At 51.0% G+C, this 15,456-nt stretch overlaps 5 protein-coding genes across 5 annotated transcripts; 3 read left to right on the plus strand and 2 right to left on the minus strand.

Annotated features, from left to right (window-relative positions):
* Positions 1 to 118: 118 nt before the first annotated feature.
* Positions 119 to 2,299, plus strand: IAR55_002649 (uncharacterized protein; the record flags this gene model as incomplete). The annotated part of the gene is made up of 5 exons (XM_066945762.1): positions 119 to 177; positions 231 to 319; positions 373 to 479; positions 544 to 1,777; positions 1,830 to 2,299. 5 exons carry the CDS (start codon positions 119 to 121, stop codon positions 2,297 to 2,299), a joined length of 1,959 nt encoding a protein of 652 aa, XP_066803263.1.
* Positions 2,300 to 2,964: 665 nt separating this feature from the next.
* On the minus strand, positions 2,965 to 6,022 carry IAR55_002650 (elongation factor 2; the record flags this gene model as incomplete). Its single annotated transcript, XM_066945763.1, has 8 exons — positions 2,965 to 2,995; positions 3,055 to 3,164; positions 3,273 to 3,352; positions 3,480 to 3,555; positions 3,607 to 5,455; positions 5,511 to 5,702; positions 5,814 to 5,952; positions 6,019 to 6,022. The coding sequence occupies 8 exons, from the start codon at positions 6,020 to 6,022 to the stop codon at positions 2,965 to 2,967; spliced, it is 2,481 nt and encodes an 826-aa protein (XP_066803264.1).
* A 1,131-nt stretch (positions 6,023 to 7,153) lies between these two features.
* On the plus strand, positions 7,154 to 8,127 carry IAR55_002651 (uncharacterized protein; the record flags this gene model as incomplete). The annotated part of the gene is made up of 3 exons (XM_066945764.1): positions 7,154 to 7,294; positions 7,342 to 7,645; positions 7,691 to 8,127. 3 exons carry the CDS (start codon positions 7,154 to 7,156, stop codon positions 8,125 to 8,127), a joined length of 882 nt encoding a protein of 293 aa, XP_066803265.1.
* Positions 8,128 to 8,763: 636 nt separating this feature from the next.
* Positions 8,764 to 9,682, plus strand: IAR55_002652 (uncharacterized protein; the record flags this gene model as incomplete). The annotated part of the gene is made up of 4 exons (XM_066945765.1): positions 8,764 to 8,784; positions 8,920 to 9,034; positions 9,095 to 9,337; positions 9,396 to 9,682. 4 exons carry the CDS (start codon positions 8,764 to 8,766, stop codon positions 9,680 to 9,682), a joined length of 666 nt encoding a protein of 221 aa, XP_066803266.1.
* Positions 9,683 to 11,386: 1,704 nt separating this feature from the next.
* IAR55_002653 (uncharacterized protein) lies at positions 11,387 to 15,178 on the minus strand (the record flags this gene model as incomplete). Its single annotated transcript, XM_066945766.1, has 14 exons — positions 11,387 to 11,474; positions 11,537 to 11,625; positions 11,684 to 11,761; positions 11,822 to 12,542; positions 12,593 to 12,689; positions 12,740 to 12,848; positions 12,894 to 13,283; positions 13,340 to 13,494; positions 13,544 to 13,737; positions 13,792 to 14,401; positions 14,474 to 14,588; positions 14,657 to 14,740; positions 14,809 to 15,012; positions 15,083 to 15,178. The coding sequence occupies 14 exons, from the start codon at positions 15,176 to 15,178 to the stop codon at positions 11,387 to 11,389; spliced, it is 3,030 nt and encodes a 1,009-aa protein (XP_066803267.1).
* Positions 15,179 to 15,456: the final 278 nt, after the last annotated feature.

A 15,456-nucleotide genomic window follows, 5' to 3' on the forward strand; every position in this document is an offset into this window, starting at 1 on the left:
CTCTATCACTACTCCTCACCATACGCGTTTCATCAGGTCATGGACATCTCTTTCAATGTTGTCGTTTGTCTTCCACTCCTACAGCCTGCGGTTGTATGAACCCAGCCGCGCAATCGTCATGTCAGGCTTCGAGACAGTGGCTACGGGTCGGGCAAAGCGAAGCACTGCGGGAAACCGGTATGTGGCAGACTATCCACGATCTCGAGCTCAAGCTGATGTTCCTCGTTCAGCATGCGGGAGCTGCTCGAGCGGGCGCATCAAGAAGATGACGACGACATGTTCGCAGAGGTAGAAGATGATGAGGAGTTCCTCGCCCCCCGTAAGTGACTGTGGGCATGGATTATCACCTTTCTTGCTGATCAAGCGGCGCAGAGGAGGTCCGGGATGTATTTTTGGAAGATTTCGCGGATACCGATGATGAGGTTGAGCTGGATGAGGAAGAGGAAGAGCAGGCATTGAGGCGCGAAGAGCGTAAGAAGGTACGCAAGTCTGTCATATCATGTCCTGTCAGTCCGAATTGTGGTTTCTGACGTACTTTTTCAGGCCAAAGGAAAGTCAAAAGCCGTCTACGATCCACTTGCAGCTCAACCGAGACCAAAACAAATACGCTTTGCCGATCCCTCCTCTTCGACTTCGACCCCGGATGTATCCTTGCTTGATCCCAATCTGGATCCCACTAACATGGCGCCGTCGACATTGGTGCTCGCATTGCGAAAACAACGGAGAGAAGCGAAAAGAGCCGGTCGATCGGAAGCCCGTCGTTCCAATCTTCGTGCTTCGACGTTACGCACGGAGACGGAGATCCTGGAGAAGGAGAAATACGAGAAGGATAATCCGAATAGGAAGGGGAGAAGAGCGCAGCATGAGACTGGGGAGATAAGAGGCTTGAGACCTATGACTCAGGACGAGTTGATAGCTGCGGCGTTGGAGGAGGAAGAGCGCAACAAGGAGAGTCTGAGAGATTGGTTGAAGCGAGAAGAAGAGAAGAGGGAGTTGAGAAGAGTGGGTAGGAAGAGAGTCAGAGGACCGAGATGGACATGGATATCACGGACGGTAGGGAAGCTGGTCGAGGTCGTGGGGGAAGAAGCGGACAACCTGGTTGGAAGAGATGAGGCGGAACCGGTCGAGGTGTTACCAGAACAAGCTGGCGGAGCTGAAGTACAAGATCATTCTGCTGAAGAACAACCGGACAAGGAGACGCAGCCCACGTCGAATCCAAGTGCGCCTGTTGAGGTACCATACGCCGAGCTGTCAGCAAACTCACATGAGGTCCCGAACTCGGCGAATCCTGAGGACCCTCCAACAAAGACCATACCATGCCTTGCCGATCAAGAAAGCGCCACGCATTCACCTATTGTCCCTCTGTCGGCTGACATCTCATTGCCCACTACCGCTGCCACATCAAACTTGACAACAGAGCCAGCTGCTGAAACAGCTACTGTTGTGTCCGCTGTCAACTCTTCGCTTGCGCCATCAGATCATACCTCGCCTCCTAAGAGCACTACGCGCGACCCACCACCCAGTAGTGTCAAAGCCGAATCCGAACCTCAACTTCCCGTAAATCCCAGTCAGGTTTCGGCTTCCAAAGCTTCTGTCACACCAAGCGCGATCGTGCCGAAAGCGACCAGTGATGATCCTGAATCATCCAAATACATGCGAAATTACCTTATCCTATCACAGATCCCTGGTGGACTTCCCGCCGAGCTCAAAATTGTTCTAGGTGAACACGTAGAATGGGACGAGGTGGAATATATTCCGTCTCGAAACAGACCCATCAGTGAGTGCCTTGTCGTCTCTATCTTCCTCTTGTTTGCTGACTCTTCATGTAGATAGAAGACCACCGACATGTCCCTTTACGGGTCTTCCTGCAAAGTACAGACATCCTACAACTATGATACAATATGCCACAGCGGAAGGTTACAAGGAGATTGAAGCTCTATTGCAAAATCGATATGTGTGGAATGAGGAGAGTAGCTGTTGGATGGGCGGAGAGGAAGATGTTCATGCGGAAGGTGTGGAAGAGATTGCGGGTTGGTGGGAAGCTGTGAATGGGGGATGGTTAGGAGGAATCGAGATACCGGATGAAGAGGGGGTAGAAGAACCGCAGATAGAGGACGAGGTGCCAATTGAGGTCGAGGAGGTTCAACCTCTTGAACAACCGAAGACGAAGGGCAAGGGAAGGGGCAACAACAATAAGCGCAAGAGGGGTCATGAAGATGCGAGTGTCAGTGCTGGTGCCACTTCGATGGGAGTTGAACCTTTGGCGAAGAAGGCGAAAGGAAAAGCCAAGAAGAGATAGACATAGGAAGAGGGAGACACTTGTTGTAGATCTACTGCATTTCATGAATATATATGGCATAGCATATAACCACTTGATCCTGCCACCGGTCCAGCATCCTTCCAGAGACGGGCATGCTGGGAGTTATGAGTGCCAACTGAGACCTGTGTCGGTACTAAGGACACCACACCAAACAAAAGAGAACATCTGGCCGTGTTGTGCTTGGACGACCGCCGTAGTCTCCTCTCGTGCTGATCGTCTACAATACACCCATTTGCTAGCCACCGTACGAACGTCATGGAAACTACGATTCACCCTGACCTGGGGACGCGGACGCTCTGATGAGTTGCACCAGCTGGATATAATTTACTACGATATCGGAAAGGTGGAGAGCAACATGCACCTTTTTCTTGGAACCATTCAAATGCTCTCCTCCTATCTTCGAATCAACATCTAGCACTGCACTCAAAATACTAATGCTTCCGTACATGCGCAGGCTGCATGTGGAGGACACCATGCAAGTATTTGATACCTTGGTCCACACGATGCGCTGCTTGTGATTGCCACATCAACTATAATCTTAGGTCGTGAGTCGCACATGCCCCCAGACCTCACTTTGAGAATATACCATCATGCATCGAACCACAACACCCCGAGACCTCTGTGTAGCAACTCTTGTACGCCAATTACAATTTGTCGTAGTAGTGGTCGTAAAGACTGAACAAGCAAAAAAGGTGAATTAGCGACATTTTCGGCTTCTGAGACGGAAAACTCACGGAACATCGGGCTTGAGACCCTTCCTTGTTCGGATGGAGATGGCGATGGCATTTGTCTTGCTTCCGACCTCAGTAGGATCTGACGATAGCTCACTCCAGTGATCGAACACCTACACCAACACACATCAGTGACGTCCCAGAGGCATGTCGGAAGACTCAAGGGAGGTGTGGGATAGTGGGGGAGGATTTGATACAAGTTGCAAAATTGCCACACTCACAGCTTGAGGGAAGGCTTGTCCACCGGTGGCGGCACGCAAGTCGGCGTTGAAACCGAATGACTCGGAGACGGGGAGGTAGGCTAAGTATCGAGAGGAATTGCGCAAAGGATGAGTGAAAGAAGAGGTGTGAGAAGGGGAAGGTGAGAGCAATCGCAACAGTCAGCACGAGTCCTTTGTGGCATTTCACCTTAGCGGTAATGAACTTACCCTTCATGGTGTACATGGGGGTACCGACACGTTGCTCAGATGAGAAGACGTGACCTCGTCGGACGTTCAGACATGACTAGTCGACTGTCAGCTAGATACAAGTGGTGGGATACACCGATGCACTCACGTAGACACCACCCTGGGCAGACTCGGGAACAGCAATCTCGACCAAGAACATGGGCTCTTGAAGAGCGGGCTTTGCGAGGAGCTGAGCGGCGTAACAGACTCGTCGAGCGGTGGGGATGATCTGACCACCACCTCGGTGGATAGCATCGGCGTGAAGAGTACAGTCCAAGATGTTGAATCGGATACCTCGCATGGGCTCCTCGGCGATACCACCCTCCTTGGTGGCCCATTGGAAGGCAGCGACACAAGAGTCCTTGATTTCGTTCATGTATTGCACACCCTTGGAACCATCGAGCATGATGTTGGGACCGGTGGTGTCAGGACCGAAAGTCCAGATCTTTCGGGCATCGGTGACGTCCCAACCATAGGTGTCGGCGAGGTATCGAGCTCGGATCTTGGGGTCATCTCGGGGAGCGACCTTACCGGTCTCAATGTCCTTGGTGAGCTCCTCGTCAAGAGGCTCGGCCTTGACATAAAGACGGTTGTGCTTGTTCTGAGACTTGGACAAGGCGATCATGGAGGACTCGGCGGTGACGGTCTCTCTGTAACCGACGACGGGGTCGGACTTTCGGAGAGGGACACCAGCGTGGTCGTTCTCGAGATCGTTGAGACAGATCTCCAAGTGGAGCTCACCAGCACCGGCGACGATGATGGAACCAGACTCGTCCATCCAGGTCTTAACACAAGGGTCAGACTTGGAGAGTCGCTTGAGACCCTCGACGAGCTTGGGGAGATCGGCAGCGTTCTTACACTCGACGGCGACTTGGACGACGGGAGAGACGGAGAACTTCATGACTCTCATGTTGTGAGCAGTCTCGGAAGTGGTAAGAGTACCGGACTTGAGCAAGAACTGGTCGACACCGACGAGACCGACAATGTTACCGGCGGGACAGTCCTCGATGGCCTCGGTGGATCGACCCATCATGAGAACGGTTCGCTGGATAGACTTGATGACGGAGTCATCCTTCTTACCGGGAACGAAGTTGGGGCCCTGGATTCGGACCTTGGGACCGGAGGAAACGGTACCGGAGAAGACACGACCGAAAGCGTAGAATCGACCCTTGTCGGAGGTGGGGACCATCTTGGAGATGTAGACCATGAGGGGACCCTTGGGGTCACAGTCTCGGATAGCGATAGCGGACTCGTCGTCCATGGGACCCTCGTAAAGGGTCTCAACTCGGTATCGCTGAGCGGTCTGAGGAGAGGGGAGGTTGATAACGATCATCTCAAGAAGAGAGTCACCGGCGGGAAGGAACTTCTTCATGACGACCTTGAGGAGCTGCTTGCCCTCGAGGTCCTTCTCCTCGGAAGAGAGCTTGATCTCAAGCTTCTCGAGCAAGGTGGGGATCTGGTCCTTCTTGAAGTTCATGATACAGTCGAAAAGACGGAAGATAGGGTCGAGAACGAACATGTTGAAAGCACGCTCGGCACCGTCCTTGTCGGACTTGGTCCACTTCTTGGTCTTGGGGTTGAAGTAGTTGTCACCCCAGAGCTTGGGCATGAGCTTGTTCTTGTCGACACCGAACTTCTTGGCGTATCGGGTGGCGAACTGTCGGAGGGAGAAGGCCCAACCGTGGAGACCGGAACCGAAGGCGACGGTTCCGTGGTCGGGGTAGACCTGGGTGTCACCGAGGACGGGGTCGTTGTAGGTGGAGATGATAACATTGACGGACTCGATGGTTCGGCAGAAAGACTGGTACAGGTCCTCCTTGGAGACCTGGAGCTCGAGAAGGGCTCGGTCGACCTTGTTGATGATAAGAACGGGCTTGACTCGCTCGGTCAATGATTGACGGAGAACGGTCTCGGTCTGGACACAAACACCCTCAACACAGTCGACAACGACAAGGGCACTAAGAAGAGATAACCGTTAGCAGCAAGTATTTACGCAATACGGATGTGACTCACCCATCGGTAACTCGGAGAGCAGCAGTAACTTCGGAAGAGAAGTCGACGTGGCCGGGAGAGTCGATCAAGTTGATCAAGAACTCGTTACCGTCAGTCTTCTGCTTGATGTCGGCAACATCGTCCTTGTCGATGGGGAAGTACATGGAAATGGCAGTAGACTTGATGGTGATTCCTCGGTCGATCTCGTCCTGACTGTGAAGGTGCCACCAGAAAACTTTGTCAGCATCGGCTACCACCGCCACATGACTTAGTCACCACCCCCCTTCTGTGATCTCTCGTCTGAGAATGGATACTTGAACTCACCGAGTGTCGGTGAATCGCATCTCACCAGCCTTGGAAGAGGCAATGATACCGGCCTTGGAGACGAGAGAGTCGGTAAGGGTGGATTTACCGTGGTCGACGTGAGCAATGACGGACATGTTTCGGATGTTGGTGGGGTGGTCTGTTCAGCGAACATGATTGAAATCAGCTGGAATTTCTCGTCTTGCCTAGGTTGAGACCGGCTCACCCATCAACTGCCTGATCTCGTCTACTGTGAAGCTGCGTGCGTTGTTGAGGGTTAGTACATGCTCACGAGCCAAGAAAAGGAAGAAGAGATGAATGAAAACGGTCAAAAAGCCGTCGAGAGACGATGAAGAACGCTTAAAAGAAACCACCCCCTTGACGATGAGCTAACGCCTTTCCGCATCTGCCACTCCCATCTCTTCCGCCGCGTCTGGGATGCTCTCTATGCGTTTCCAAAGCCTGTTCTGTATGGGAATCGCACTCACTTAACCTATTGAGAGAAGGATAGTCAGCCATCAGGTCATGCCTCGGGGTGATCGCGAGCGGCGAAAAATTTGTGAGACCAGGTCGTCAAAACTCACCATTTTGAATAGTCTTTTTTACGGGGGTTAATGCGACGAGGCGAAGAAGAATAAGATGGAAAAAGAGGGGAGAGACTCCTTCACGAGACGATCAAGTTGTGAGAAGAGTTTTGAGAAGAGTTGGTTGAAAGGGGGATGATCAATCGATAAAGAGAAATCTTTGAAAGGAGGAGCGAGGGTGTTCGGGGACGGGGGTGTGCGGTGTGAAATTGGTTTTCCGAGTATAGCTAGCTCCAGACTCACACTCTCAACCTCACTACTCCACCCAATCAATCCATACGCTCTAACCATCGGAACAGGGAAAAGAAAACGGTGATTTTTACGGTGTTTCGGGTTCTGTTTGACAGCAAACACTGTGGCAGAAACGCCACGTCCCCACCTCCACCGGGACCTGCCATTAGGTAACGTGGATCTCTCGCCTGCCACTCGTGTACGGTCGTTGACAAGCGGGGGTAGATGATGGGTAGCTGGCTATCAACTCGGATAATCCAAATAGCACGCTCTGTGAGGACGATGTTCAACAAACCAGCATCAGCACGATGGCTTGGCTTGCGATGAGATGTCGGCGGGTCATAGCTGTCCTCCTTGCGCAGAGGATGAACTCTATGGTCTCGTTCAGGGGAACGAGATGACGGTGTTACAACTTCAGCTCTGCTTTCAGGACGTCCGAGCGTAGGCATTCGTACTTACTCGCCTTTGGGCTAAAGAGTCATCCTATCTCCTTCATGTTCCTTCCACACTCTTTCTATGGCGCAGCAGACTACACTCTTACCCAAGATGGTCCTCGTCCCTTTCTTCAGAAGCCATCTCGGCATCCAGCGCCGATTCAATGACAATGCCGGTCTGCTGATTCCTTCCAAGACTACGAAAGCCATGACCACGACCGTCCCTCAGGCTAGATCAGTCCTTCCCTGTTCGGTGAGGCTCTACACCTGGCCAAGCGGATGCTGAACCTACCTTGCCAGCACGCGAAGAACGACTATGACGATTGGTACGATCAAGTCGATACCTCTGACCATGGCGGCAATGTCAGGAACTGGTACGATCATTCCTACCATCCAGACAGCCATGACCCAGACTTTGAGGCTTGCGTCGATTACGGAGAAGAGGACGATCATAATGAAGATGATGCGTTTGGCGTGGAAGAATATGAGGGCTTTGGAGTAGCTCTCGATGATGGTTTCGCAGCTGCTACTGACGATGGTTTTGGTATCGCTCCCGACGACGGGTTTACAGTTGCTGAATACGATGGTTTTGGTGTCGAAGAAGGTGACTGATTCGGTATCGCCCCCGACGATAGCTACGGTGTAATAGACAACTTTGACCAAGCTGACAATTTCATCGAGAACAAAGAACCGATCTGCTTCGAATCCCTGAACATCACCATACCAATCCCACTAGCAACAGGCATCCTCAAGAAACCAGGCCAGAAGAAGAAAAAGAACGTCGGATTCGCGAGTCCGATCCGTAGGTTTCAGATCTTCGAGAAAGCCGAATACGAAGAGGATGCGAGCGCATGGAAGAGACTTCGCCATGTTCACCCCCTTTATGTCAGACGTTCGCCGAAGGACCGACAAAGAATTGTATACTCAGTCAACATTCCGGGAGATCCTTCGTACTTTCTTCGCTCCTCGCAAGCTTCTCCCCACCTTAGTGTTCGATCCTATCCCCATGTCCTATATTGGGACATCCGCATGCCTGTGCATTGGAGTGCCAGAAGACTGCATGCTACCGATCATTCTCCGTGCTAGGGCGGCTTCTATTGTAAGTAGATCCTTGGCGTCCCCTTGCCCATCATTAACGTTCCATCAACTATCCTTACCTTCACGACCAGTCACCAAGCTGATCTACTCAAATTCCTGCAAGTCGTTCGATTCGAAAACGCCTAACGTGTGATACCTGTTTCCTTGTTTACTTACACCCCGCAGTCACTGCAATGCTATACGCGAACAGAGTCGGTCTGACCATGACTATGACAGCATGCATTCCACCTTTTCGTTGTGTGTTCTGACCAATGGTCCCCGATAAAGCCATCATCCCGAAGGACCACATGTGATCAATTGGAGCAACCTCAACAGATGCTGATACAGATGCTGATAACATCAGCTATGCTATCCGTTCGGGCTGATCTCACAAACATTCTCCATAGACGACCAAGCAGTTCTTATTTCTCAACGAATGCATCGGCGGCGCTCGGTCCTTCGCAGGACGGTCTGTGCTCATGGCTACGGTACAGTACCTCAAGCATTGCACCCACATTATCTGCCTCCCTCCCTCATCATACCTCCTTCCGCTCAACTCTCTCTCTTTCTTCTTTCCTTTTTCTCTCTTCCTTCCGCGTCTTGTCCTTTCTACAAAATCATCTCGTTCGCGCAACATCACTCACAATGAAGCACGACAACGAGTCCGTCAGCGTTCAACAATCACCATCTCCGACGGACCGTCCGCTTCCTGGAATTTCCTTGTCTGTCTCCAGCCCGTTGACGAGGAAAGACAAATCTGATGGGCGGTGCGAAGAGGGTGAGCTGTCCCATCCACCTTAGCGTCCTAATGCGTTGACACGAACACGAGATGTCAAAGACTTTGCACCTTACACGATAGATGAGCACGGGGAAAAGTGGCGAGAAGCGACGATCAGGAGAGACGTCCCATTGACGGGTAAGTGTCTTCGAGCTACCCACAGAACCGCCACTGCGTGCTCATCAAAACCTCGGGTAGAGAAGTCCAAGATATTCTATTCCGGCTGGGAAGACAACGCCGATCTATACGACGGCCTGGAAGATCCCGATGCTCAAGGCGAGGTGAAAGGAGTGGATAATCAGCATTTCTTTCCTGACAAGCAGCGAGAGTCAAGCGTCTTCCTCGTCGATGGTGATGATATCGCAAAGGATAGCGAGGTGCTTGAAGGACTAGAGGAGGTGAAGGTTAAGGAAAGCCAGTCAAACTGTCTCTCCGCACCAGGTGAGTACTTCATCTCCTCACACAATCATCATGGTAGCTAAAACTTCTCGACCCCAAGCCAAGAAGCGAATGGTCAACAAAAAGACCACGGGCGTTGCTCCCATCTCGTCTCACCTATCTCATGATGGTGCTCATAAAAGCACCTCGATTGTCAAGAAGGGTGCCAAGAAAGACAACAAGTCTTTTGGCTTTGATGTCAAGATCAAGAAGGATATCGATGACAAACCAGGCATCAAACCCAAACTTAAGAAGGAAGAAAACAACAACCCTGAGATCAAGCCTACTCGTCGAACCGTTATTAAGGTCGCGAAGGAGGAGAAACCGACTATCAAGCTCGAACAGTGATTGTCCGGCCGACATCGAGACACAACCCAATCACAAAGGAAAGGCTTCCAAGCCACCTGCTGACAGCCTGAACACGGTCAAGAGGGATCAAACAAGAAGCGTAGCGTGTGAGGGTGAAAGATGGGTTACGTTGGCAGAATGACGGTTCCATAGCAACTTATCATACTCGTCCTATCACTAATCCTCCTCATCATCATTGGCAAATGCATACCTGTACATGACATATTTGAACGGTCACTCAATGTTAGACTCAAAGATTGCAATGAGGTGGTCCGTGCGCTTCAAGCACTCCAGTGGGCTGTTGTCAGAGCTACATGCAAGCAATCGATCTCAATGAATTGTATCTCTCCTTCTTCTTCTTCACACATGTTTCGTCTCCCGTTAGTAGCCGAGATATCCTTAACTTGTCCTCTACAACGACAGAGAGGGACTTAGGTGAGTAAAGATACTTATCTTGTATCTGCCTGTCGATTCTGTGAAAGGCAGCCTTGTTTCCGACTGGCTGCCTCCCGTCCTCCCCACTGATTCGCCACTCAACCTGCTTCCTTCCTGCCTTCTTCCTGCCTGTTGCTTTCCCCTAAATTGATTGCTTTCAGCTTTCACTAACGTTTGCTTTAATCCATCTTTCCTCGATCGTTGAACTGCACTGAGAACTGACTGGATATAGCAAAGCTGAGCATCTCCACTACTGACTCTCTGATCGCCGGTGGACAAAATGAGAGGGGAGGAAAGCCCCCTCGAGAAGAATTTGCCACCAGCACCGGCCTCAATGATTACCCAGGTCAGTCAGCCAACCACTAGATCTTAAATGAGGAAAGCGAACCCTCTTGTACCTGCACCTCGCGAAGCCTATCCTTGGGGTTCCTCCTCCAGCCGATAAGGAAGAAAAGAAGCAGGAAGCTTTTCCTTCTGGGAAGAAGGAGCTCGATACGTTGGGTGAGTGCAAGCTTCCACCGAGATAACTTGCCCTTGATATACCCCTTCCCTTATATGACGTACCGCACAGTCCTTCATCGCCTGCGGAAACTGAGAGAAGCTGTTAGGCACAGCTCAAGTACAATCATCCGCATCTCCCGTGTCTGCTGGTGCACCGTCAATACATCAAAGCTCATGTTCTTCGACTTCGCTGTCCTCCGTCGAAGCACACGACACCACACCTCTAACAGTTTATTGTCCTCTAAGTTACTTGATGAGACCTTTCCACATCAAGTGCCGAGCTACCCAGCATCTAACCAATCTCAAGAAACATCTCATCATGTTGACGACGATGAAGACGAAGACGACGACGTCGTCGTCCTTGACAGTCCGCCTCGACTCTTCAAGCGTCGTCGTTCTCAAGATGGGCCGGGCGTTCACTCACAATGGTGAAAAATGCCGACTCATCCAAGTTTAAACAGCTCTTCCAGGTCAATCGCTTGTTCTTCTTGTCAACTGTATCAGCCCTTCAACTTTGCGATTGACCTGACTGCAGTAGAGGCACTCAGCTACCACACTCATTGCCACACTCATAAACTTACCCATTCATTCAACAGTCTACTCTTCCTCTGCGATACCTGATCTGTTCCGCTGTACCTTCCCGTTCCACCGTACCTGCCACTGCTTTGTGATCCTAATGCTTATCTATCATGCTTCACATGTGCTATCTGTACCTCACGTCCACCTCATCATACACAATTTTCGTACTCCTCTCCGCATGCAACATAATTACATCAACGACACCCTTGTCCCTGTATCTCTTCCCAGATTACCATCTCCCATCTTCCCATCCCGCTCATTGACAAACGACCGATATCTACAATCAAGCTTCGGATTAGCAGCTACGCATGAGACGCTTCAATGATTGATCAAACTGACATGATTTCAAGACGCCTCTTATCAGCCACAGAGACGGAGGGACGTGTGTTGGACAACGATCGAAGGAGGTGTTCTTGCTCGATGACAGGCTGCCAAATCACAGATAAGCTCCTTCCTGTAGGTCCGCATTTATGAATTTCAGCTTACCTTGTGCAGATGTTTGAGCAGACTTTCTCCATCATCTTCGATCGATTGACGGGACGAATTCTTAACAATAGTATCGATCTAGCAGGAGAGTCAGTCGAAAAGGGTATACTGGTGGTAGCCAAACGGCATGGTACTCACTCGGCTCGCAATTTCTGCTCGACTAGCAGCTGAGATTGTACCCTCTTCCGGTGCTACCTGTCTGTATCCCTTGTGTTCCTTCTTGCCATTCACCTCCTCCTTGCCTTTACCTTTCCCCTTCCCAATGCTTGCAGCTTCCGCTCTTCCCTTGCTATCATCAAGTGACGAATGCACCACCTCCAAATGCGCGCCATACACCAGTCCTTGTAGATCCGCTCCTGAGAATCCTTCTGTCTCACTCGCGATCTCCTCCCAATCGACTGAACTGCCCAGAGCCAACTTTTTCCCCACCGCCTCCAGTATCTCCATCCGATCAGGGAATGCTGGCATATCGCACAGGATCGATTTGTCCAATCTTCCAGGTCGAAGAAGTGCTGGATCGATGAGATCCGGTCGAGATGTGGCTGCCAGCACGTAGACCCCTTCCAGACCTTGTGCTCCATCCATCTCCGTAAGCATTTGATTGACCACTCGGTCGGTCACACCAGTGCTGTCGTGTCCTCGTTTAGGAGCGATTGAATCGAATTCGTCAAAGAACAAGACACAAGGTTTCGCTCCACTGGCACGTTCAAACAAATCCCTTACGGCCTTCTCGCTCGCTCCGATATATTTGTTGAGTATTTCAGGACCTTTAACCGAGATGAAATTGAGGCCACACTCTTTCGCCACAGCAGATGCAAGGAGGGTCTTTCCACAACCGGGGTACCCGTAAAGCAACAATCTACAGTGGCCATCAGCATCACGATACCCTCATCTTGAGTGGTAACTCACCCTGATCGCAGCCTTAATGGGCAGTTGGCAAAGATCTGAGCATACTTCGTAGGCCATTCCAGGGTCTCTCGCAGCACCCGACGGGGTTCACTCAGACCTGGAAGAAAGTGTGAGCGGACTCCCGTTGCTGATAGTCAGCTAGCTCACCTCCAATATCGCTCCACTTCGTGTCCGACTTTTGCAGTCTGACATCCCGCAAGCTTAGTGGTGTGAAGGTCGCTTGGGCAAGTGCAAAGTCCTCGCCTGTCAGATGGATCTGTGACTAGTCAGCTCCTATTTCTGTTGGCTCACTCCGACCTACCTTGCGTTCACCCCCCTTCGAACATCTTATGACGGCTTGTTGCATGGCTCCTCCCACCAAATCGCTCAAATCAGCCGCCGAGTACCCTTCAGTCGAGGTGCCGAGTAAGACGTAATCCAGTCCCGGAGGAGCATCTCCGTTGACTTGAGCACCTTGAGTATGGTCGACATGAGCTTTCACCATCGACTGTAAGATCTCCCGTCGAACTTCCTTCGTGAGAGGGGGTATCTTGATCGTTTCGCCAAAGACGTGTTTAGCGGTCAATGAGGGATGAAGGGCGGTACTGTCCTTGGCGGTGACAAGTACAAGCACTCCAGTAGGCAAGCTGCTCGGTGCGATCAGTCGACAGAAATAATTGGCAAGTATCGCCGGGTTGGCAGATGACGCCAGCTGTGTTTGACATCAGCTTACTGCTCCTGTCAGAAGATCGGTAGCCACTAGCTGACCTCTGTTTCTGGAGAGATGAGGTTGTCCAGTCCGTCAAGTACCAACACGCAAGGACACCTGCTTCTCGCTCTTTCCAACCACCCATCCATCGTTTCCTTGATCGTGGTCAATCTCGATTCAGGGTCGATTTTGCCAACATCATCATATAAGGTTTCTGCTCTAGTATCAGCACCATCTGTTACAGGTGCAGGCCTACTACGTACCCGCTAGAAACTCTCTGTCGCTCTCGAGACTCTCAGCTATTGACTTTGCTAGACTTGACTTTCCTGACCCTTTTCCGCCCAGAAGTAGAAGAGGCTTTGTCAAGGGCTCAGATTCTGATCGGCGAAGATAGTCTACCGCATCGCGATGGACCTTATCCAGTCCCGGGAGCGGGTGTGAGGAAGTGACATAAGATCTTTGACGAATCAGCGGCATTGACCAAATATGCTAGCGGAGGAAGATGACTTACAAGTTTAGAGCCGGGATCGGCTTGCCTTTAGCTGACTTTATTCTGCCTTTTCTCATGTCCGAAGTAGACGTCACAGCCACATTGTTCCAAGAATTTAACCAATCTTCCATCTTTCCGACAATTACCACATGTCCGTCGGGCATCTCGTCCCAAGCCAGCATCTGCAATTCCGCCTCTCTCTTCGGCCTTTCCTCCTTTGCGTCCTCATCATGACCAGTAGGGCCGCCGACCTCATCGTCGGACACCTCTGAGATCTTCACGGATGCCAAGTCTTTATCCTCGTTGAGAGCTAATTTCCGCTTGATTCTACTGAAGCTTCGTCTTGAACAAAGCGCCAAGCTGCTACCTTGGACATTGGCGAGCTGCGAAGGGGATATGTCCGGTCGTCCCCAAACTGCTGCAACTCTCGGTGGAATGAGTCGCATCTTCAAACCTCGTCTGGATGTCGAATGACCGTTGACCATATTTGAGATGTTGGAGGCAGAGGCAGTGGGTGTTGTTGTGTGTTGTGTTTGGGGATTGGATAATCGAGGACGAGGGGCGACGTAGATTTCCGTATCGGGATTGACGAGAACAGCCGTATTTGTGCTACTCGCGGGGTCTGTATCGTCTAAAATGGGTAAAATGGGTCCGTCAGTAATGTTAGATGTTAGAGTATAAGGTAAGGAGTGATCAGACTCGCCGACTCGTATTCTGATCTTTGTCCTTCCCATCACCCAAACATCCAGCTCCTGACCTTTCTGCGCTGCTCTCAACTGGGAAAGTAGATGATTCTCGAGGAAAGCAGCGTGTTGTTCCTGCACGTACTACCGTCAGCTTTGGTTTGGATGGAACACCAGGTCAGCTGAGGAATGGAAAGACTCACGAGGATCTCCCAATCGTCCGAAGTCAAGGGTGTGACAGATACAGATCTCGCTTTTGTAGGATTATGAATGACAGAAATCTCCACCTATCCCGAGTTTGTCACGTTAGCTTCGTGCTTTCCCACCTTGAGCGGAGAGGCTTCACAGCACGTACGAGCATTCCTTCACTCCATCCGAGTGACATAGCAACCTCGGGATCCACCTCGACATTCTCTACTCCTTCTCCTGCTTGAGCGAGAGAACTAGCAGCGGCCAGACCAGACCATCCCAAGTGAGCTGATTTAGGTTGACGAGAAGATGAGGAGGAGGAAGGGTAGGATGTCAAAGGCGAGATATGGAGGATGAGGGATTGTGGTCTCTGTTTCACGACACAACAAATCCACATCAGCTAGAGTTCAAGTATAGGGTCGTAACAGACGAAGACATACCGCTTGTTGTTGGGCGAGCTGAGCGAAGAGGGACAGCGGAAGATGAATCAGATTCGAGCGAAGTGAACGATATTTGATCGCTGCTTTTCTACCCATCTTGAGAGATGATTCGATACTCTCAAAACAGATATTGAAACGATGTTTGATGCCAAAGAAGCAGATCATGTCCAACCGTCCATGTCTTTCTGGATTTCATGTTGTGGGATCAACGAACCAGGACCGGGTAGAACGGAACGAGGAAGAAGCGGGCCACGTGGATATTTGATCCCGTCTCTTCTTCCTCGACCATACCCCGACCTTAGGAATACATACATCATAAGGTGTTACAAGACGATCTGGGCAATAGGACAGAGAGCAGTTTGACACGATGCGCT

Source organism: Kwoniella newhampshirensis, chromosome 5, assembly GCF_039105145.1.
Source record: "Kwoniella newhampshirensis strain CBS 13917 chromosome 5, whole genome shotgun sequence".
Classification (NCBI taxonomy): Eukaryota; Fungi; Basidiomycota; class Tremellomycetes; order Tremellales; family Cryptococcaceae; genus Kwoniella; species Kwoniella newhampshirensis.